The sequence below is a fragment of the Phyllostomus hastatus genome, unplaced genomic scaffold, assembly GCF_019186645.2.
Source record: "Phyllostomus hastatus isolate PE091 unplaced genomic scaffold, TTU_PhHast_1.1 phas_scaffold_78, whole genome shotgun sequence".
Lineage (NCBI taxonomy): Eukaryota > Metazoa > Chordata > Mammalia > Chiroptera > Phyllostomidae > Phyllostomus > Phyllostomus hastatus.
The window spans coordinates 939,042-961,516 of record NW_025334041.1 but is presented as its reverse complement, the minus strand read 5'-3'; the positions used below and the strand labels follow the sequence as shown (position 1 = coordinate 961,516).

General features: G+C 53.6%; 1 protein-coding gene across 1 annotated transcript in view; it reads right to left on the bottom strand.

Moving 5' to 3' along the window:
• The window catches only part of ABCA13 (ATP binding cassette subfamily A member 13), an 85,032-nt gene extending 73,720 nt beyond the window's left edge, over positions 1-11,312 (bottom strand). Inside the window, exons 1-3 of the mRNA XM_045828858.1 lie at positions 11,244-11,312; positions 6,929-7,089; positions 1,429-1,583 (exon numbers count right to left, since the gene is read on the bottom strand). Coding sequence (XP_045684814.1) covers positions 1,429-1,583; positions 6,929-7,089; positions 11,244-11,312 — 385 coding nt within the window. The remainder of the gene's footprint in view (positions 1-1,428; positions 1,584-6,928; positions 7,090-11,243) is intronic.
• Between the last annotated feature and the right edge of the window lie 11,163 nt (positions 11,313-22,475).

Sequence of the window (22,475 nt, the reverse complement as noted above, 5' to 3'; positions counted from 1 at the left end):
GTAGCAACCTCACGGAGACAAGGAGCCTTGGCCGGCTGAGAAAGCAAGCCTTCACAGCTGCACATTGCCCCGGGGTTTCGAAGGGGGAGAAGGAGGGAACCTAGACGCTGACTGAGGAATGGAACCCCTGAACCCCAGTAGCCGGTGTGCTTGGGTTAGCTGAGTGCCCACTCGTAGCCTCGGCTCAGGTCCGTGGAACAAACTTCCTGAGGAGCTTGCGAGCAATGCTATTTCCTCTATGTGTGGGGCGTTTGGACTAGCCCGGCGCCTGCTGGCAGCTCTGTGCTCATGTGTGTATCAGAACTAAACTTGCCATCTCGTTGCCACTGTCAGTGTTTGTCTCTCACTTGCAGTGCTCTCTTGTGAGCGAGACAAGAACTGGGAGGGGCGGGGCAGGTGGCAGGGGGTTCTCCGGACTCAGGTCTGTCTCTCCCCATCTGTTACAGAATGACCCCATGACAGCACCCAATGTGAGAGCTCCATCATTTGGTCTTTGCAGCTGTCCTGGTCTCTGGGTAAGGCCTTTGATCCATTGTGAAATCCGCCCCACCTTGCTCCATCCTGGACAGAGGTGTTGGTTCCTGTCTTAGGAATAATATATAATATCCCCTTCTTCATTCTGCTGTCAAACTTGTTGTTCCACTTCCTCATATTACTCCGTAAAGAGAAAAATATATATAAAAAGAAAAATTGGAAGTGAGCACTTAGGGATGCCAGATTTAGCAAGTAAAAACAAACAATACTAACAAAATTATTCGTTGTTTACATGAAATTCAAATTTAATTGAATGTCCTGCATTTTATTTGGCGACTCTGGATGGGGTTGTGTTTAAAAAGGGAGGGGCAGGATCACTGTGACCCCAACATATTGATGAAACATGTCGGCAATAACTGAGCTATGTAATGATGGGCAATTACCGGCCCCACACCCTTGAGGTCCGAACATCCAAGACCAGCATTAAAGTGTTACTAACACAGAAATACCTACCAGACGGAGGAACCAAGTGATCAAGGGGTGTGTCTGTGTGTGTGTGTGTGTGTGTGTGTGTGGTGGGGTCAGATCTAAGAACAGCGGAAGAGGGGGTGAGAAAGGAAGCTCACCACCGAAGGAGGAGAAGGGAGGATGGGGAGAGGGCACCTGCATGCAGAGCGGAGACGAGGCTGGGCTGCAGCCTCTCCCAGGGCTGTGCCCAAGGCACCGTCCCGGGGGAAGGGGTGGAAACCGAGCTTCGCCCTCCACAAGCCCCTGTGGGCGCTGGGCCTCCCACCTGGCGGCTGTGCCTCTTCTAAGACCTCCAACGATAGCCAGGTGGGGCGAGGGGCCGTTACCTGAACTGGACTTCAAGGGCATTGCGGGTGCCCACAGCCTCACCGGCCCCGCCTAAGCCTGAGTCCAGGTCGGGGCTGACAGCGGGAGAGAGTTACTTGCCTGGTGTCTCGGATCTTTCTACCCAAAGCTTCTTTAAGTTGGCGGCCTCATCCATCACTTCGCAAACTTCAGTGGCCAGGTCCTGCATGTCTTGTAGGAAGACCAGGTCATCGATCGCCTCGTGACGGCCGGCCGAGGCTTGGAACGCAGGCGAACTGAAAGCAAGGAGAAGAGAAGCTGCCAGTGTAACTCTTCACAGGAAGGGGTGTCCGCAGCGTTTTTAAGATTCTTGACACCAAATAGCAATTCGTTTCCAACCAAACTTGCCCCCATTTCATCCCCACCGACCGCCCTCAGGAGCCCGTTTTGCTGCACTATGGTCCAGAACGGAAGCCGCCCTTCCAACCCTTGACCTGTTTGAACGAGAGAGTCGCTCTCCATGCCCTCATCGCCGTCTGTGAAGTTTAAGCGCTTGACAGGCTCGCCAGCCACGCCCTGCTTCCTCGCTCCCCTCCCACACGGCCGCGGCCCGCCCTGCGGCGCCAGGTGCCCGGAGGAAGCACCCGGCAGCCAGAGCAGGCACCTCTGTCCCTGCCCGCTTGGGAGGCAGGAGAGGAGGACGCAGATGTGCCTGACAAGTGTGGGCCGAAGTGGACGCCAGGAAGAAAATCGGTGAGATCGATGGGACGGGACGTGCGTGGAAAAGCCCGTTGCAGAGATGGTGCCGTCGGGCTGGAACCCGAAAACACCACCCGGGCGGCCAGTGGGAAGAAGGGGGTGGCGGGCTGGTCGGGGGAGACAGTCCCAATGCCCAGAGGTGGGGGTGGCTGAGGACGGAGAGGGGTGTGAGGAGTGCCCACCGGACACAGCCCCAGTCGTGGGGAAGACCCTGCCCAGAGGTGGGGAGCTGGGGTGGGTCCCACGGGGCCACCTGGTCTGGCTGCAGGGGGGAGCTGAGTCAGAAGAACAGGGTAGGAGGGGGGACCAGTGATGGGGTCGGGCCTGCCCTGAAAGGGGACAGAGAGGACCTTAATGGCCTGGACGTAGGGGTGTGAGCCAGTCTTTGATTTCCTGCAGCCCTGAGATGTGCTGACCACTGGGCCTGCAGGGGGAGGGGCCCAGGGCCAGTCTCCTCCTGAGCCTGGCCCCACGGTGGTTCTGGCAGAGGCCCCGTGGACCAACCAACCTCAGGGTGCAGGGAGAGTGTATCCCGTGTGACTCTGATTGGAAAATGATGATACCGTTGCTAGGATAAGGGGAAATACTTTTTTTACTAGTAAACAAGAGAAAATGTTCTCACAGCCTCTGAAATCAGCTGCCCACCCTGTCTACGTCCAATCTCAAATGCGGTGGGAATCTGTGCTTAACCAGTAAGAAGCAACGGATTCAAAGTAAACTAGAAAGTCCTTTCGCAAGACGCTGTGAGTTTGTTAAAGTAAGTAGGTGGTCGATTACATTTAGCATAACCAGGAAGAAAAAAGGGAAAAATTGGGAAATTTTCTTGATTAGAAAGTTATAGAACCTATTGGGTTTTTTACATCCCAGTCCTTTATCTCACAGGCTAGAGAGCACTGAGCAAACGAAGCGCCAGCCGTCAGCGGGAGACTCCACCATGAGACGGAATAACAAAGCCCGCACCGCCCCTCCCACGGACGTGAATTTGCGCCACCTGTAAGGAAGAAGCCGGCGCAGGCTCCACAAACACTGCTGACGAATAAAATCAGCTCAGTGGCTCTCGGAGCACAGTCCACTCAGAGACGCCGCGATGAACCCCAGAGAATCCAAGAGTTTCCCAAAACCAACGAGACAGGCACGACGCAGCCAGGTCCAGGCCGAGCCGGCCGAGCACTGGGCCCGTCCCCTGTCTCACGCCGCACCCAACGCCCACCTCTGCAGGCACCTGGCCTTCACCTTGAGTGGGTCAGAGTTCCAAAAGCACGACAAAAAGTCAGTCATTGCCCTGTCACGACCTCATGTTGAACAACCACAGTGACCATCTCGTAAAGGACCCCTGGAAGGGGTGGACCAGGATGCAAGTTCTCCTGGCTCCGTCTCCATGGGACTCTGGGCCGGGGGCACAGAATTGTCGGGTGACAGGTCTGAGGCCACTCGCAGTGACATCCCCTGTGAGAGGCATTGGTGTTGTGTCCTTTCTCTCTCGTACTTCCAAAGTGCCTTCATGTGCTCCCCAGGCAGGATTGAGAGCCGAGCTGAAGTGAAGATGTTCACGGCAGAAAAATACGCGGGAAACCCTGGACTAAACATTGAGGAGAGAGAGACCGCGGCCAGGCCTGCGGAGCCCCAGGGAGCTCGCGCACACAGCGGGGTGTGGGCGGGGAGCACTTTCCTCCTCCCCAGTCCGGCTCGCCCCTTGGCCTTGTGTGGGTAACAAGAGGACTTGTAAGGAGGAGGCGGAACAAAGAAGATTAGGACGGACGGGAACGAGAAAAGGCCACTTGGCAGGTGACGGAACTTCCCTCTCAGCCCTCAGACTAGTGACGAAGCCACTTTCCCACACGGCCGGGCCCAGACACAGAAGAGCGCCGGCACTGTGAACGACGGAGAGACGGCGCGTCCAGGCAGGAGAGCAGGAAGCGCAGCTGTGTCTGCGGAACGCACAGTCGCGTACGTAGAAGATCCCAAAGGACAGGATAGAAAGGTGCTAGAACTGGTTGCCCGTATTTTTAAAAATTTAAAACAATACCAGAAAACATGAACTTAGGAACAGATTAGTACAAAAAAACCCTGACATTTTTTTAAAAAACAGTTAAAGGGAGAACTATATCATGCCCGTTAAAAGATTCAATGTTGTTAAAATATCAGTTCTTTCCCAGCTCATCTACAAGCTAACTGTAACCCCCTGGGACAGCTGGACACCCAAGCACAAAAGAAGGGACCCCTTCCTCACTCCACACACAAAAGTCAGCCCAAAGGGATCCCAGACCCAAACGTAGGATCTAAAATGATAAAATTCTTGGAAGAAAACACAGGAGGAAATCTTCACCGTCATGAGGTAGGCAGAGCCTTTTCAATACGACAGCTAAAACACAAGCAACAAAAGAAAAAATAAGTGAGACTTCATCAAAATTAAAAATTTTGCATCAAAAGATACGATCCAAAAGCAGAAAGACAACCCAAAAATGGAGGGTTGGGAATGTACAAATCATATTTTTGAACAAAACTGGTATAAACATGAAACAAATTTTGTTGGGGAGAAATGTACAGAAAAAAAATAACACACCCAATGTCCCACGTCCCGATAACGCACAAAGAGGGAGGCAGCTCAGACTGGGCCCCGGGGAGAGGCCAGCCCCGCGGAGCTGAGCGCCGGCGGGGGGACGTCTGGGCGACCTGTGGTGCGTCACTCACACCTGCGGTCCTCCTTCATTCTGCCTCAAGTGCCATCCTCCTCCTCGGTGTCAGAGCAGCCTTGCAGCACACAAGGATCGACTTCTTAGCTGCTTGGGGTGGAGAAAGAGGATTCTGCTACTTATAAAGAAGCAGGGCCCTGGAATAGGGAAAATTACAGACACTGGGAAATAGTAGAGTGAGAAGTAGAACGCAACACCACCGTCACGCTGCCAGATCACTGAGATCGAGCGGGCTGGGGCGGGAGGAGACCATTCTGCTCCCAGAACTTGAACATCAGAGCGCTGCAGTCCTGGACCGATGCCTGCATGTCCGCCAGACCTCCAGATAGCCCTCTGGCTGCCCCTGGAGGGCTAGGAAAAGAGCATTTCTGTGTCCAGAGCTCCGGCCACCCAGGTGCCCTCTGGAACCAGCCTGGAGGCGAAGAAGGCAGAGCTGATGCACCTCGAGCACCAGCTCCTTCCGGACGATGCCCTCAGACTCTCTCTCTCGTTCGGAAAACTCTGGGCACCGCCTCGCTGTGTTCCCGGTGTGCAAGCCCTGAGACCCTTGAGTGAGTGTTTATCGTTTCCTTCCAGCCTGACTCTTCTTGAGCTTGCTCGACGCAGATTGTAGGGTTCGGAAGACACGCTAAATAGAGTCCAAAGTTAAAAGCCAACCAAGAAACCGAGAGGCGAGGCGGCCGCAGGCCCTGAGCGAACGAGATGGGGAAGCAGGAGTTGACGTGGCAAGGAGGTGGAGACCGGGACGCACTCGGGGCCTGAGTGCACCGAGAATAAAACAGGGCAGAAGCACTCCTGACGGTGGAGTGGTGATCGTAGGGCACAACTGGGAGTGGTTATAAGGAGAACATCTGGAGGGGGTGGGGCGAAGACGACTCGGCCAAGGCTGGAGGGAGCGCAGCGGCCGTGAGAACAAGGGGAGTTCCGGGCGGGGGTCCTGCGGCCCCCTGCAGGTCACCGACGTGCGCAGTCACACCGTAAGGCGTCTCCGGTGTGCGCGTGCGCGTCAGCTTCCCCTCGGACGAACCAGGCGTGCTCCGCGGTGCTGCGTGAGACCACCCTCTTCACCTGCGGTCAGTGACGGTCTGCGTGTTTGCTCGGAAGCCCTCTGGTAAGAGGCAACAGCAAGGTCCGTACCCACACCAGGAAGGGGAACTGGATTTCCAGAACCGTAACCCTGGTCCAATGAAGTTTGGGATCTCGGCCCGGAGTGAAGTTTCCCAGGGCAGTCACAAAGGGCGTGGAAATCCGCAGGCTCAATTAGCCATGCGAGTGCGTCAGTGGACTTGAAATGGAAACTGGCTTTCAGACACTGGCACGCTGAGACAAAGGAGTCAGAGGGGGCGTGTACCTGTGGCGTTGGGGACCCCTGAATGCGAGCCCAGTGAGACAGGCTCGGTCACGTGGCCAGGTCTGGAGCCAGAGGCGAGCCTGGCCGTGTGGGGCTCCTTCCTGGCGCCCTTTCTCACGGTCCCTCTTCCTCCTCGCCCCTCCGGATTTCTGCGCTTCCTCCCGCATTCCCCACACCCCGGCCTCGGGCACGGCCAGGCAGGAGCTGTCTCCTCCTCGTCCCGGTCAAACAGAGCAGGCCCCCGGCAGTGGGGGCGGGGTGAAGCACTGTCACCGGGCTGGTGTCACGATCCCCGTGTTTCAGCAAACCGAAGCGAGGGTGTTGAAGTGGAGGCACCGGGTGAAAAGGGACGGCTACTCCCTGGTGTGCAAAAGCTATTTTCACTGCGGCCAGAGTAATAAGAACTTGCTGTCGTTAGCACCCATTGGCGGCGTGCTCTGCCGCAGGCCGGATGCCGTCGGTGTCGCCTGTGGCACTCACAACTGTGTCGTTTGGGTGCGAAGCCCCGCTTTCCCCACCAGAGCAGCACAAGGAGGGGGACGAGAAAGGCCCCCACTTCCCCCCCCGGAGCAGCACAAGGGGGGGGACCAGAGAAGCCCCACTTCCCCCCCCGGAGCAGCACAAGGAGGGGGACCAGAGAGGCCTGAAGTGGGAAGGCCGATCTGCCTTGAACCCTTGTAACCTCCTCAGAAAGAGTTTCGTGTGCTTTCTTTTCCCTCCTCACTCTACGTCCTGCATTTTTCATGACCTCTGACCTGTTCCAAATTACTGAGGCTTTGCTAAAAGCTTCTCGCCCCGGCGTCCCGTGACCTCTGAAAAGGATGCTTGTATTTCTCACCGGAACTGGTGCTCCGAGGACTCGGCATAGCTTCGGTTCCTGCAGGTCGCCCCGGTGTTGCAGAGGAGGCTTCGCAGGAAGGGGAAGACGCCCCGGCTGGGCAGATCCCGGGGCTGCAGGTAACCTGGGCGCGGGCACAGGGGGCAGATGAGTCCAGACGACTAACGAGGCAGCGGCGGAATCCCCACCAGTCGGAGCAAGAGCAGTAGCGCTTCGTGTCATGCTGTTGTGTGGTCAGTCCTGCTCTCCCCATGGTGGCGATCTGCACACACACCAAACAGGGAAAGAACACAAAAGAACGGGAAAAGAAGGGGGGGGGGAGAGAGAGAGAGAGAGAAGGACGGAAGAAAGAAAGGAAAGGAAAGGAGGGAAAGAAGAAAAGGAAGGAAGGAAGGAAGGAAGGAAGGAAGAGAGAGAAAGAAGAAAGAAAGAAAAAAGAAAGAAAGAAAGAAAGAAAAAGAAAGAGGAAAGAAAAGGGAGGGAGGGAAAGAAAAAGAAAGAAAGAGAAAGAAAGGAGGGAGGGAGGGAGGGAAAGAAAGAAAAAGGAAGAAAGAAAGACCTTTCCCTACATCTGACACCTCCCCCAGGCTCTGCGAGGCCACAGCTGTGCGACCAGAGTGGCCGTGACCCCAGACACAGTCCTCTCTGTGCGCAAACCGGGGGCAGGAAGGAGAACAAGATGTACTTCTTCTCATCTCATATAAAAATGTAGCGGTTTTGAGTGTGCTCCAGATTTTGAAGTCTAATATATCTTGGATTCTTCAATGTTTAAGGGCAGTTGCCAAAGGTCATATAAAATGAAGTTTAGAAAAACTGGGCTGGACCCTAGGTTTTCAGGTCAAATGTGGTCAACGAGACACTCCCCTTAGTAAAGTGCTCGGGTCCCTCCCCCCTCACGCACACCCCGGCCCTGCACAGCTACGGTGACCCTCCAGTGGAGCCCGACCCATGCACGCCACTCGGACTCAGAGATTCTGTAAAGACGGAGGAAAGGGCGCACGGCTTTGCTCTGGAGACCGGCAGCGGGAGCAGGACTTACAGTTGTCTCTGTGCCGGGGAGGCTCCTGGAACCGAAGCACCATCAGGATCAGGAACAGGATGCACGGCCAGAAGAATTCGGCGAGGGAAAGGACCTGGGGACATTACCAGAAAATGAAATCAGTGCTTGAGTAAATTGGGGAGCATTAGGGTATCTCCATTTCCCGGATGTGGCGCACTGGCCGGGGCGCTCCTCCTCTCGGGGAGCCCACTGTCACCCCTCCCGGGGGTCTCCACCCACAGAGAAGGTCACCTGTCTTCACACCCAGCTGCTGGACCGGGTCACTCCTTGCCCTTCTGCCCCGGGGCCGCTTGCTCCGTCTATTTATTTATTTATTGTGGACTTTATGACACTGAACGTTCGATAAATAAATGACTTCATTCCAACAAATGAACTATTTTTATTTTTCTAATCTCTTAGACATTCCTGACTTTTCCATCCAAACAGCCATTTTGCCCGAGCTGGTGGGGAGGACGGTCACTGGCGTGTTACGGATATTTCTCACATCGCCACGGTAGGCTCATGGCTGGCGTCCTACCCACCACACGACATTCCTACCAGGCGGACTTTCCACTTCACACTGCTCTGCCGGTGAGGATTTCACACGCAAACAGTGTTCCCACTGAACTGTCTTGAGATTGAAACAAGCCCCTAAAACTCGGACTGTTGGAGTCAGACCTCTTGACACAAACCACAAAAGTGCAGCCCATAAAAATCGTCATCGTTTGCATAATTCTGAATTTTCAAAGTCAAAAGAATGGGAACTGCCATTGATACATGAAATGTAACTACTGGGGAGAGAAATACTGTTGTCAGGAACAGCCCGGCGAAAACTGCATTTGTGGGAGATCCTGTCATCCTGTGCCCCACGTCTGTGCCCCCGAGTCTGTGTCCCATGTCTGTCTCCCGGAGTCTGTGTCCCACGTTTTTAGAGCAGACAACCTGCTCCCGCGGATTCCTGCCCCCGTCACTTTATAAACACGTGAGCATCGAGCAAGGCACAAACAGGCCCGAGGGCCGCAGCGCGGTGTTAAGCCTGCTCGTCCCGCGAGGAGGAGGGAGCCCCGCTCTCCCGGCTCCCTGCTGCAGCACTCTGGGGTCCGGTGGGGTCCAGCTGCTGCAGCCCCTTCGCTCCTGACCTGCCGCGTCCCCCCGTCCCAGTGCTTCCCGGAAAAGTCTGGCAAACCCACCCAATGTGGCCAGGGGAGGGCACGTGGCTGGGACCATGAAGACAGAACACAGACAGAAAAGAATATTTGCTCCTGTTCTCGTGGAAGCAGAAAGCACCCACAGTGAATTGTTTGTGAGGGTGTCATTTCTTGTGCACAGAGCGCACCATTAGGAGCAGTTCTCTGAGAGAGCGCTGGAATCGGGTACCGTTGGTCCTGGTGACCGAGGGGACGCCTGCGCGAGGCCACCCTCTGGTGCCCAAGGCCGTAATTAAACCAGAAGGGAAGGCCGGGACCCCTCACTCAGATCCCAGTTCATTTAAGTCATTCTGGTCATTTTCTGCAGCAAATGACTCATTGCGGGGGGCCACGGCAGTCGGAGCGGGAAGGGTAGGGTTCCAGGATTAATTCTGGTGAGTATAAACGTGCAAAATAGGAATTGTGACTGTGCCTTGATACCGTGAAGGAGAACAATACATTTCTTTTGTTTTTTAGACTTTAATGAAGTATGACTACTTTTAAGATGAAGAGGTATGCAGAAAACAGAAAATAGGGACTCTAAATAAGTAATATGTGGATGGTTAGGAAACACAGAAAGAACAGAAGAAGTACAATCACTTCCCCCAAAATTAACTATCTGAACAGGTTTCTGAATCCCTTTCTAAAAGCACACGAATTCACAAAGCTAATGTTGCTGGATCGGTTTCCCACGGCAGCACCTACAGTTGTGCCTCCTGTTCTTGGGGACCGAGTACCGACCTGCCGCACGGGAGATGCAGCGAACCGGCCACCGGGGCACGGGAGCCTGCGAGGCTTCCTGCCCACGCCCAGCGGCCACCCCGACTGTCCCATCCGGCTGACGGCCGCAGGGCAGGCGGGTCTGTGGGTGGCCTTGCTGATGGGGACGGCCGCGTCAAACAGGACGTGATTGTTAACTTGGGGTTTTAGTTTGGGTTCATGCAACAAAAATGCCCGCACTGACGGCTAAACCAGCCATCGTCACCCCGATCACACCCGACATTAGTGAGCTTTTAAGTGAATCTCTGTCAAAGTTTTGCCAAACCGATATGCAAAATGAGTAATAATAATATTTCTTTAATTACGAAGATCAAGCGTTTCTGTAAGTGAAGCCTGTAATAACTCAGGTCTGTTCGCCCCTTGGTCCGCCCTGGGCCCCGTTTTCTGTTACGTTGTCAATCATCATTTCCCGTCCTTCTCTTTCTTTAAAAAAGAACCCAGCTCTTCCTGGACTGCAAATGTTTCCCCCTGTTCCTTATTTGCCTTTGGATTGCCCAAGTCTCTTTGGCAATCATTTCCCAGTCTTTCGTGTGTCTCATCGGCCTGGTATTTCCTGCCCCCACCCCCAGATGGAGACTTCAAAGACCTTGGGGGGCCACAAGGAAACAGTCGCAATCCTAACATCACAACCAGTTACCCGTCCGGTCGTAAAACCAAGGGCAGGCCTCCAGTTCCAAACGGAAAAACGTCGTCCGAAATCTTTAGCTCTGCATCTCCCCACGGAGACGTTTCTCGGGAGACGCTGGAGGGAACGCAGAGCCCGCAGCCCCCACCGCTGAGCTCCCCGCAAGCCCATCGCTGACGCCTCCGGAAGGCGGAAGGCCGGCAGGGGAGGAAGGTCTCCACGCAGGAGAGCGGGTCCCGCGGTCCCGCCGGGCCCCTGTCCTTGGCCAGCGAGGAATCGCCACCTTCCAGGAGCCTCCGAAACAGCTTATCTTTCTCCCCACATTTTTGTGTCACGTTCTTCTTCCCCTGTGTCACGGTCACCCTTAAATCTTTAACAGTTTTGATCTTACCCTCGTTACATGGGAATGAATTTTAGATTCGGGGCTTCCCGCGCCTCCCACACCTCGCTGGCCCCACCCGGGAGTGGCTTCTCGGCCGGGGGACAGGGCCCTGGACAGCGGGGCGGCGCTGTCCGGAGACGGCCGGACAAGTGGCCATCAGGAGACCCGTCTGCGCTCACGAAACGCCACCACCACCCAAAGGACCGGAAGCCCTGTCCTTCAGGCAGAGGGTCCCCGGACAGGAGATGGCGGAGTGCCCAGGGCTACCCCCACCCGTCACCTCGGGTGACAGTGCCCCTCACCGTGACTTTCGTGGGCACAATACACACGTGCCAGCAGGGACACACGGAGGAGCCCAGGTAGGGTGGCATGGTGGACCCTCCTCACAGGCGTCTTTTCCCAGACAAAATGGGGAGGGAGGAGAAAAAACTTAGGGGAGAGAGAAAGCTTGTCCTTAAAAAAATGTCAGAAACTAAGTTTCTGGAGCAGATCAGACAGAGGCACTGTGGCCCAGTCCTAACCCGGCCCCCAACCAGCAGAGCTGTCACGACCCACCCCCACCACCCCAGGGCTGTCCTGGTCCCCGAGTCTGGGGCTACGAGAACCCCCGAGGCCCTGGCCGCCTTCTGCAGGCAGAGGGGCTGGGAAAGTCACGCCTGTGACTGACCGAAACGCAGACCGTGGGCAAGAAGGCCGATGCTGGCAGAGGCACTGGTGGGGCCTCACGTAAAAACGGGGGAAAAATGCCAACTTGGGAGAATGATTTCCCCAACTCGGTGGCATGAACATGGTGTGAGACACGCAACAGAATCTGAGAGGACGTCACAGAGTCTGGCGCGTGTCATAACGATGGCTTCTCACCTCCGCTGGGTCCCCCCACCTCCACTGTCGTCCCAACCTCCCCCCCCCGCGACAGAAAGGGGGTCCCTGCAGAATACGCTCAGGGGTCACTGGAGTTCGGAGCAGAAACGAAACTGCTCGATTGCTGAAAATACAGTGCAGAGCAAACATAACGCCTGGGCTGTGCTGGCCACGGGTGAACCCGGTCAAAAGGAAAAGCCAACCAGCTATCTAGACATTCTGGAGAGAAACACACTACAAGGCCAGCAAAAGAAAGTGACAGAGCGTGAGTGGGGAAAAAACTCCAGTAAAGAGGTTTTTTTGTTTTCTCAGCTGTTTCATGAAGAAGGACAATTTAGTAAGAACGAATACTCGGGAAACAAGGGCTCAAAAAAGATGATAAAGGGATGAAAAGAGAGGCTGCAGATCTAAGGGAACGACCTGAAAAATCGCCAGGACTCCCAGTGGCCGAGGAGCCCCAGGAAGAGAAGACACACGGGTGAAAGCTGAACTTCCGCAGGAGAGAAACAGTTTGCCATAACAACGGTGACTTCAAAGAACAGTTTTAAAAGCAAGAATAACTGACAGAGAACAGCTAATATCTTTCCAGCACGAAGGCTGTGCAACGTAAGGACTGCCCCTGAGTAGAAACACAACACGCCATCGAAGACAGAACCCAGGAGAGTTTCCCTGAGGGAGGAAAGACTCTGTCCGCAGACTGGAAGCGTAGTCCGCATCTCAGGAAAATTCCGTTGCAGTTGAACGACAGCCACGGAACTTCAAAGGTACAGGAAGGCTGGACACCACAGGCGTCCGGGCGAGGAGAGCCGTGCGCTAACGAGGGGCTACATCGGTCTGGCTTCCAACACAGCCTCGAATGTTTGGTGCCAGATGCCAACACGCCAGTATTTACAAAGGTCTGAGATAAAGAGAGTGTGATGAATACAATCCCCAGGCAAGACGGCCCTGGAGTGAAAACCCAACATCCACGTAGTCTCAATCATAAGAGAATACAGACACTTTATTAACCACGAACCCTGAGATGGAAAGCGCCTGGTGATGACATCCAGCCAAAATGAAAGGGGCAGGACCTGAAACCCAGGAAGGCCAGTCCCAGGACCAGGCCAACAGAAACGGAAGGGAAGTCCCTGCTGGAAGGAAGCGTGCAGCGTCGTCGCTGTGCGGGTGGTGGAACTCCGAAGGGCTGGGGCAGGGGAGTGACGGAAAAAAAAAACTCATCAAAAAGAAGGAAGGAGAATGTGTCCCTGAAGCGGAATGGAGAGAGAGCAGGCAAGAGGACATTTAAATAACTAATGGCTGAGACTTTTCCAGAACATAAAAAAGACACAATGTCATAGGCGAATAGAATATTTACCAAGAAACCCAGATCCACGTTGAAAACGTCAGCACAACTGAGTCAGAGAGAAGACCTCGGCAGCAATTCAAGACGCACAGACACACGACCTCAAAGGAAGAACTAGACTTACCCAGGACTCGTCAATAGAAAAGACCCAGAAGATGATTAACTATCTTTAGACTACTTGGAAAATTCCGTCAGTCTAGAACTGTGCACCGAGAAAACTTCCCTCTCAAGAATGAAGGTAGAAGAAAACTTTTCAACAACCAGAACCAACATAAGGGCACAGACTGGTCGAAAGTGAAAAGAAGGAGACACACCAGGTAAACAGTGTACGAATTAGCTGTGATAACATCAGACAACAGCGTCCATGACGAAGAAAATTACCAGATTTGACAGGATCACAACATAATACAAAGAGTGAGGCAATAGGAAGGTATGATCATTTATGCGCTTAAATCCGTAATGAACATCCTCAAAATGCATGAAGCGATGGCTGATAGAACTACACAAAGTAAATTCCAAATTCACTCTCATCAGAGAAGAATCCAATACCTGTCACACAGTAATTTCCTACACCAACCAGAATCGGTAAGAACATGTGTTTTTTAAAGAAAAACACCATTTATATGGTCAACAACAAGTATAAAGCACCTGACAGGAGTGGGAATCTAACCAGCACATGTGCCATTATGAGAAAATTATGAAGCTTCGTTGAAAAGCACCAATATAAACACCTAAATCAATGAGTGGACAAATACTTAATGCATAAGAAACTGATCTATCATATTCAATGCAACTCCAATGGAATGCCAAAAGGTTCTCATTAGTTCTGTTTTGATTTTGCTGTGGTGGCCGTCATATTTAATGAGCTGGTCCTAGGCTGTATTTGGGAGGACACACGTCAAAAGAAGACACACGAGACGGCCTGCACAAACTGTTGTTGGAAGAGTCCGCCCTTGTGCACATCAGAGCTTTCTACCCCATCATCACACGCAGGACAGTGTGCGTGCGGTTAGTTCACAACGTGGACCCTGGCCCGCGGGCTGGCAGAGGGGCCCAGAGCAGAGGTCTGCATGTTTGGAATCTCGGTGTAGGAAAAGGCGGGGTCCACGGATCCAGGGAGAAACCTGCCATTCCACGAGTGCGCCACGCAATCGGTTATCCTCAGAGTGGGAGGGGTCGGGGGAGGCACGGGGGTATGGGGCCCTTACCGCCGATCACCAGACATGGAACTCCAAATGTGAAAAAAGAAAACCTTAGAATAATGTTTTGAAGGAAACAGAGCATGTTTTGTTTGTCTTAAATAAGACACAAAAAAACATAAACCACAAAAAAATTAAGCCATATGAAGCTCTCTGGTCTTCGGAAAAGCTATTTTAAAAGTGGGAAAGCCAGAAGCAAAAAATAACACTAGACCACAATTTGTCCCCACACACAAAAATTAATTCAAAATGGATCAAAGATTTAAATACAAGATCTGAAGCAACAAATTTCATAATTACAAAGTTACGGCCCTTGTGTTAGAGAAGATTTAATGAATTGGACCCCAAGGGCAAGGGGAGTAGAGGCAAAAACAAATGAATGGGACTATATCCAACTAAAAAGTTTCCACACAGCAAAAGGAAGTGCCAACAAAACAAAACTTCGACCAACCATATGGGAGGAGATATTTGCAAACAACATCTCTGGCAAGAGGTTAACTGTTGGAAACTGCCCTGCCTGGTTCCAGAAGCTATAACCTCCCAAGACTAAGGCTGAGTGAGAGACCTTGGGACCATAAGCCACTAAGGAGACAAAGCTTATCTCCCTGGCAGGGGTGCTGCCTCTGCCCCTTTCACTTCACCCCGCCTGGCCCCCAGTGCATGACCAGTTAGCCAATGAAGGGTATGATTCCTCAAGGGAGGGATGACCTAAGACAGGCCCGATCACGGGTGGCCCTCAGGGAAGGAAGGACTTGGGGGGCTGTGAAGAAAGGGGGTGATAGACCCTCACCCCTCGGCTTTGACATAGCCTGAGTCCTCATCCTATCTGTAAGAAGTCCCCTAATCTCTTGGCTGCCTTACCTCTCCTGCCTGACTTAGTCCTGAAACAATGACGGAGGGCGGTGCAGCCCTGTGCTGGAAAGGGTGGGTTCCCCAGGGTGATCAGGCCTGAGAAAGCATGCAAAAAATCCTGTGAAACCTGCTTTGCTAAGAATGTCCTCAATTAAATGATAAGAATCCAAGCAGGAAATGAATTTGTTTCCCAAAGTTTTATAGCCCTTTAGCTATCTGACCCTGGCTGAGAATAAGCCCTAGCAGTTCTTTGTATGCTATCCATTGTTTGACCCTCACTGCCTGACAATGACTGATGAGCTTCACCTGAATTCCTGTGTAAAATGAACTCAATAAAAGCCCATGGAGGAAGAGGCCCTTGGCCCTTCTCCTCTGAGAGATTGGCCACCTTTCCTCCCCAAGCAGATCATGTCTTGGTAGACTTATTCTCATCCGTGGCAGCCGGGCGGCGGGGGCGGGGGGGGCCTGCAGGCAGAGCCCCCAACACAGTTAACATCCAAAATATTTAAAGAACTCATACAACTCAACACCAAACAATCCAATTTAAAAGTGGACAGAGGACCTGAACAGACACCTCTCCCAAGAAGACATACAAATGGCCGACAGATTTATGAAAAGACGCTCAACTTCACTAGCTATTGGGGAAAAGCAAATCAAAACTCCAGTGAGCTAGCACCTCACAGCAGTCAGAGTGACCAGCAGCAACAGCACAGGAAGTAGCAAGCGGTGGAGAGGAGGTGGGGAAAAGGAGCTCGTTCGGTGCTGGGGGGGATGCAGACCGGTGCAGCCGCTGTGGAAACCAGTATGAGGGTCCTCAAAAAGTTAAGAATAGATTTGCCCTACGACCCATCAGTGCCTCTCGTGGGGCTCTACCTGAAAACAACCGAAAACATTTATTCACAAAGACATGTGCACCCCTATGCTCACTGCATGATTACTCACAGTAGCCAAGAGGTAGAAATAATGGAAGTGCCCTCACATAGAGGACTGGGTACAGGAGGTGTGGTCCATGAATCCTGTGGAACACCACTCGGCCGTCAGAAGAGATGAAACACTGTCATTCGTGACGACACGGATGGACCTCAAGAATATCGTGCTCAGTGAGATGAGTCAGTCGGAAAAAGCTAAGAACCACAGGATTTCACTCACAGTCACAGACCACAGGGTGGTGGTTGCCAGAGAGAAGGGGGCTGGGCTGGGGGCAGTGGCGGGTAGAGGGGAAAGGGGTCGAATGTACGGCGACAGAAGATGACTTGACTTTGGACGATGGACACACTGCAACAGACAGACCAGATACCGCAGAAATGCACCCCTGAAACCTATAGCATCGTGTCAACCAATGTCACCCCATAAACTTAATTTAAAATCATAATTTAAAATAATAAAATGTCAACTTAAAAAATGGGGAAGATCAGCCACAGACCTGAAGAACGCATTTCAACCCACGGAACCGCCAGCGCAGTGTCTGGGACACACACCCCGGCACACTGGTCAGCGGCGGGGATCACCCTTCGGAAACAAAGACAGGAGCAGGCAGGAGCCGGTGGGGGGCCCTCGCGAGCATGTGCGCAGGTGCTCCAGCTCAGCCGCCCTCGGGAAGAAACAAGACGGACCCCAGCGAGACGCCAGTTCACACCCACCCGCGTGGGGGAGAGTGGGAAGTCCGACGACAGCAGCAAGTGCCGGCGAGGCTGCGGGTCATCGGGACATTGGGAGAGCAGCCCGGTGGTGCCAGCAGAGCTGGCGGTTACCGATTCTGCGCCTCGGCCGTTCACCCACCATGGAACAAGTGAGCCATGTGGATTCACTGTGTAGACTCGTTTTACGCTACAAAAAATATTCCACCAACTATGTACTTGTTGAGAAGGTGAACCCCTAAAAGGTCTGCTCAAGACGGCTTGCAATGGTATTACTTGTGAATGAAAAAAAACTTGCAAGTCATGCAAAAAGAAAAGGTAGGGGTGGCGGAGAATGGTGGTGTACTGGAGCGAGAAATATAAGGGTGCTCGCTCAGTTACTCATCATAAGCGTGCAGCGAGTGTCAGGTGCTGGGGGGGGGGCTGCTGCTGGTGAAAGGAGAGGGTGCAGGGCCCCCGTCAGGCCCTTCTCACGACGCAGACCTGAGAGCGCCCAGAGCCGTCCTCAGCCGCGCCCGCACAGCTCTGCGTGCTGCGTTTGCAGGACCCCGCTCATCCGTCCCTCCGTCCCTTCATCCCTCCACCCCCAACGACCGGTGAGGAGCCGCTCACACACTGGAGACTGGGGACACGGGGTGTCCCGCACCCTTGAATGAGCTTGTGCTGGAACATGGGCTGAATCTCAGGTGTCCAGATTAGGTACGCAAATTCCCATCGGCTTGAACAAAGCATCACCCAGGGTTTAAACCCATCTCTTAATTCTCCGAGTTGCTCAGGGAACAAGTGGTTTTGGTTACAGCTGAAAACTGCAAAGAATAGAACGTTCGGTGCAAGAAAACAAGACTGTAAATGGAGGGAGGAGCTGCCCGGGAGGCCTCGCCGTCTGGGAGAGAAGGAGGAGCCGGGTGCGGCTGGAGCCTCCGGGAAGCAGGAGGAAACCCTGTAATTAGGCCGAGGCCCCGGACCCTGGGGACAAAGGGCTTCGCGGGGCGCGTGAAATGCCATTGTGTCCTTTGGGGCACCATGGGCACCGGCCTCCCGGAAGAGGGGACTTTCCCAGCGTATCATGAGGTCTGTGCCATGAGACGCTGCAGGGAAAGTGGGAAGGGGTCAAACAAACAGGAGTCGGAACCCAACCCCAGCCATCGGCGCAGTCGACGACACCACGGGGCTCCGGGGGGGGGGGGGCGCATCGCAGTCCTCGTCCCCCTCCCCAGCGGGACCGTGCGCAGACCCTTAGGTGGGCTGCGGAGTAGCTCTGGTACCGAGAGGAAGACCTGGATAAACGCTCCCTCCTAACTTTCGTTCTTTTTTTAACCTTGTGTTGAACAACGATTGTTTTTCTTTCAACATGCACTCGGTAAACTCTCACTGCACACCGACCCTTTCCAGGCCCGGGCAGGAGACTCGGAAGTGAGTTATGAAGATGAGTGAGGGGTAACTGTTCCTCCGAAGGACCCACAGGAGACGAGCAGGCAAGGTCCGGGGGACTCTGGTAGGGAACGCACGCAGGCCGGCGCGGCCTCTCTGGACGTCGGGGAGCGGTGCGTCTGACGTTGTGCACGCGCAGACTCGTCCACCCAGAGATTCCAACCCGACGGACTTCCCCGAAGAGACAGCTGGGGAGGCGCCTGAAGTGCGTCCAAGAACAGAGACTGCCGCTGTCTCCTGCTGTAGCGAAGCCCAGTGCACGCAGGAGGCGCCAGCGGGAAGGAGGCCGAGGTCCCCAAAGGTGAGAAGGCGAGGACACACGCGTCCAGGGACGGAACTCGCGGTCCACGGGGACGAGAGGCCACTCGCGGTGACTGCTGGTGAGCGCCCCATTCTCGGCAAGAACCGTCCTAACCCGAACGCCACCGGGAATAATGTTTTCATTCGAAATGATACTAAAACATAGTTGGTGAGCAAATGCATCCTGAAAACAGAGAAAACCGTGAAGAAAAAAGAAGAGCTATGAACACCTATAACCCTGCGAAGAACCAGAATGTGTTGTAAAAGGACAGCGCTTGAGAAACTCGAAGCCGGGGCAGACCAGAAGCTCAGACCGATCGATGAGACCGCATGCAGGGTCCGAACACGGGCTCAGCGGGGCGCCAGCACGTGCGACGGGAGAGCTGGCGCACAATGGGGCCAGGCCACCTGAACTCAGGCTTCTGCAGAAGGTAAAGAGGCACAGGTCCTCCAGACTGTGGTCTGCGCAGGTGGGGGTCCACAACAGATTACATTAATTCTTGAGAAACTAGGAGAGAGTGCAATATTTTCAAGCCTATGGATGAACGCAGTATAATTTCTGCAGTTCTGAAATTATAAAAGCTATAGTTCAAAGAAAAGGCAAAGGTGATATTATAAGATTATTCTTCACCCATCTTTACAATTCATAAATCAAATTGGAATAAAAATAAGGAAACAAAAAAATCAGCTAACCGGGGGAATGCGTCCAATACATGGAGCAAGATCCTCATCACCAAACAGCAAGCAAAAAACCAGCAGGCCTCTAACTATGAACTTGGAAAAGAATTTGATGGCCCACTTATACAAGAGACAATGCATATTTCTAAAGTATTCTCACACTAGCCCCTCAAAATATAAAATTAAAGGAAACTGCCCTGGCTGGCGTAGCTCAGTGGATTGAGCACAGGCTGTGAACCAAAGTGTCGCAGGTCCGATTCCCAGTCAGGGCACATGCCTGGGTTGCAGGCCACGGCCCCCAGCAACTGCAACTGTCTCTCTCTCTTTCTCCCTCTCTAAAATAATAATAATAATAATAATAATAATAATAAATTTTTAAAAACTAAAGGAAACTTCCTATGCCATTGCACACGCACTGAATGTGCAAAACACAACCACAGAGTCAGGGAGAACGGAGCACTAGACACACCGGGTGACTTCAGGGGACTTGTCCCTGACTTCTGGAAAGAAGCTGGGTGGGGAAGCATGACGGATAGAGACAAAGAACGATTCGCGTTGCCTCCAGGCTCAGCCCTGTTACTATTTAGAAACAATTCCACGACTGTGGCGCTCCCAGCCTGCCCAGCATTACACAGTGTGTCACACAACATGTCCACCAATAGGCACTGGCGCCAACTCAGTGCCAACCGGCATCCCTAGTTTGGGGTGCGGTGAAGAAGGAAACTGCCGTAAACAGCTCAGCGGTGATGCAGCGCGGCTGCAGACCGGCCGGCAGTGAGGGAGGACCCTCGGGCGGTGCGGCTCTGCAGAGCTCAGCTCCACTCCCGCGAGAATTTTCAACAGCTCCCGCGGGGAAACGCCACGCTCCACCTTCACAGGAAGGGCACCTGCGCTCCCCGAGCCAATGGGGAGCTGACTTTATAGAGATGGCTCCACCCCTGGCCCTGATTGGTCTGCTCTCATGCAAATGAGGACTCCAAATCCTCAGTTTGATTGGTCAAAAAGCACACGTTACTAATTAGTCACAATGGAGCTGCTCTGATTGGTCAATGAAGATGCTGAGGTTATGGCTGCACAGCTGTGATTGGATGAGAAGTCTAAGTCCCACTGGTTGAGATGCAATTCCAGGAACTTGGTGACCAAGTCCCGGTCACCCCTTTTAGCCTGAGATTCCATGTCGGTGGCTTTATTTTTAACCTTTTTCATCCATAAAACCAGTTACAGGTCATTATTCCCGTAACCCCTGTGCCAACACCCTCAATGTCCGGTGCGAGGCAGGCACGAAGCGTGAGATGCATCCTGAGTGGGGCGGGTTTCCTGGGGGCTCGCTAATAGGAGGGGGTGGGGTTTGAACTTGACTTTGTGTGAGTGGAGAGCCCAGCAGAGTGGAGCTCAGATGGCCTTGGGGGCTTCCTGGGAGCCCTTGGAAGGGGAAGCCCTGGTGAAGACCTGGCCGGCTGTGTCTGTGTCTGTCTGGGAGCAGGCGCGCCCGGCGCCACGCGTGGGGTGCCTCAGCACGAGAAGGCAGTGGTTCATGCGTGGGGAACAAGATGGCGTCCATGGAAGTCTGTTTCTAGGATGATGGTGCCCAGGAGCGGTTTCCTGTTTCCATCAGCCCCCTCCAACCCACGGCTGCGAGAGGGCCTCGCGGTTTTTGGACAATGACCTTAAACTCAGCCCCAACCCCCTTCACTAGCCCAGGTCCTCAGTAAAACTCCACCAGACCCAAAACGCCGGCCTCAGCCTTCGTCGGTGGAGGAAGGAATCAGAGCCCCGTCCGACTGGGGGTGGGGACCAGCCACAGGGCCCAGGGGCAGGCAAGGGGGCAGGTAGGTAGGAGACTGCAGGCACCGGGCAGAGAGCGGTCACTGCTCCGAGGTGGGAGAGGGGCAGGTGGGGGCCAGGGCCCTCCCCCGGGGTCCAGGCCGTGAGCCGGCCTCTCTCCGATGTCAAACCCAGAACACCGCCGCAGAACCGGGAGAACTCTGAGCGCCAGGTGCTGTGCTGTAGCTTTCCTCTCCGTTACTTTTTCTTTTCGTTATTAATTTGTTAAATTAAAGAATCCACTTTTTTTCTCTTACAATATTTTCTCCTTTGTTGTCGTTATGAGATTGTCCAAAGGAGAAAGGACAAATCAGGCTGATTTACTCTCGTGCAGTTAGAACGGACGCCAAGTGAACACACTAGGAAGTCCCGCGGGAGCAGGGCTCAGGGCCGGCGCGGGCGAGGTTGCTCCGACACTGCCCTCGGGACGCTCCAGGGGGCGCTGTCAGCAGGCACCGACCTGCCCCAGCTCTGCCCCCCGCAGGTGTCCTGACCCGCGACCAGAGGCCCACCCCCTGGAAATGCATCCCACAGCAACCACGCAGGGGAAGGGGCAGTCTCCCGCCTGAACACGCTCTTCACCGCAGGGAGACATGGGAAGGGCCCCGTGCGCGCGCGACCTCGGGGGCTGGCCCCCTAGTCCATGCACGCGCCCCGATGCACCAGGCAACCGAACCGACGCAGGATGGCCATGCGCACCTTCCCAATGCTGGGCTTCAGCGTTCAGTGAAAAAGGAGCAAAGAGCTAGGGTTTTATCTACGTAAAAACAGTGCATTCCACATGTCTGATGACAAGGAGCATTGCTGTAACAGACGCACGGGGAAGATGGCATTTCTGACAGTCTTCGAGGCTTCCCTTCCTGTTCCAGTGCTGTGTGTGCAACAAACAAAAATCGAGACGCAAAAATGATGTATTAAAAGGGCTGGGGAAAGATTCTTCTCCCCACACTAATTGTTTCCAAGGAGAGTGGCACTTAAACAACTTGTAAAGCTGAGCGTGAAGGCAATGGGATGGATACTCTCCATCCATCCTGTGCTGTTCTATTGTGCTGGCTGAGATTTCCATCATACCATGTTTTTAAGGGTACTGTCAGGATAAAACATAGCCCTGGCTGGTGTGGCTCAGTTGAGCACTGGCCTGTGAACCAAAGAGTCACAGGTTCAATTCCCAGTCAGGGCACAGGCCTGGTTTGTGGGCCAGGTCCCCAGTAGGGAGTGTGTGAGAGGCAACCAACACATTAATGTTTCTCTCCCTCTCTTTCTGCTTCCTTTCCCCTCTCTCAAAAAATAAATAAAATCTCTTTTTAAAAAAATAAAATATAATAAAGCAAAGAAGTTTTTAGAATATAAAACTGACGAGTTTTTTTTTTCAACAGTGTACTTCTCTTACTAAGAGTGCCCATTTCTCAG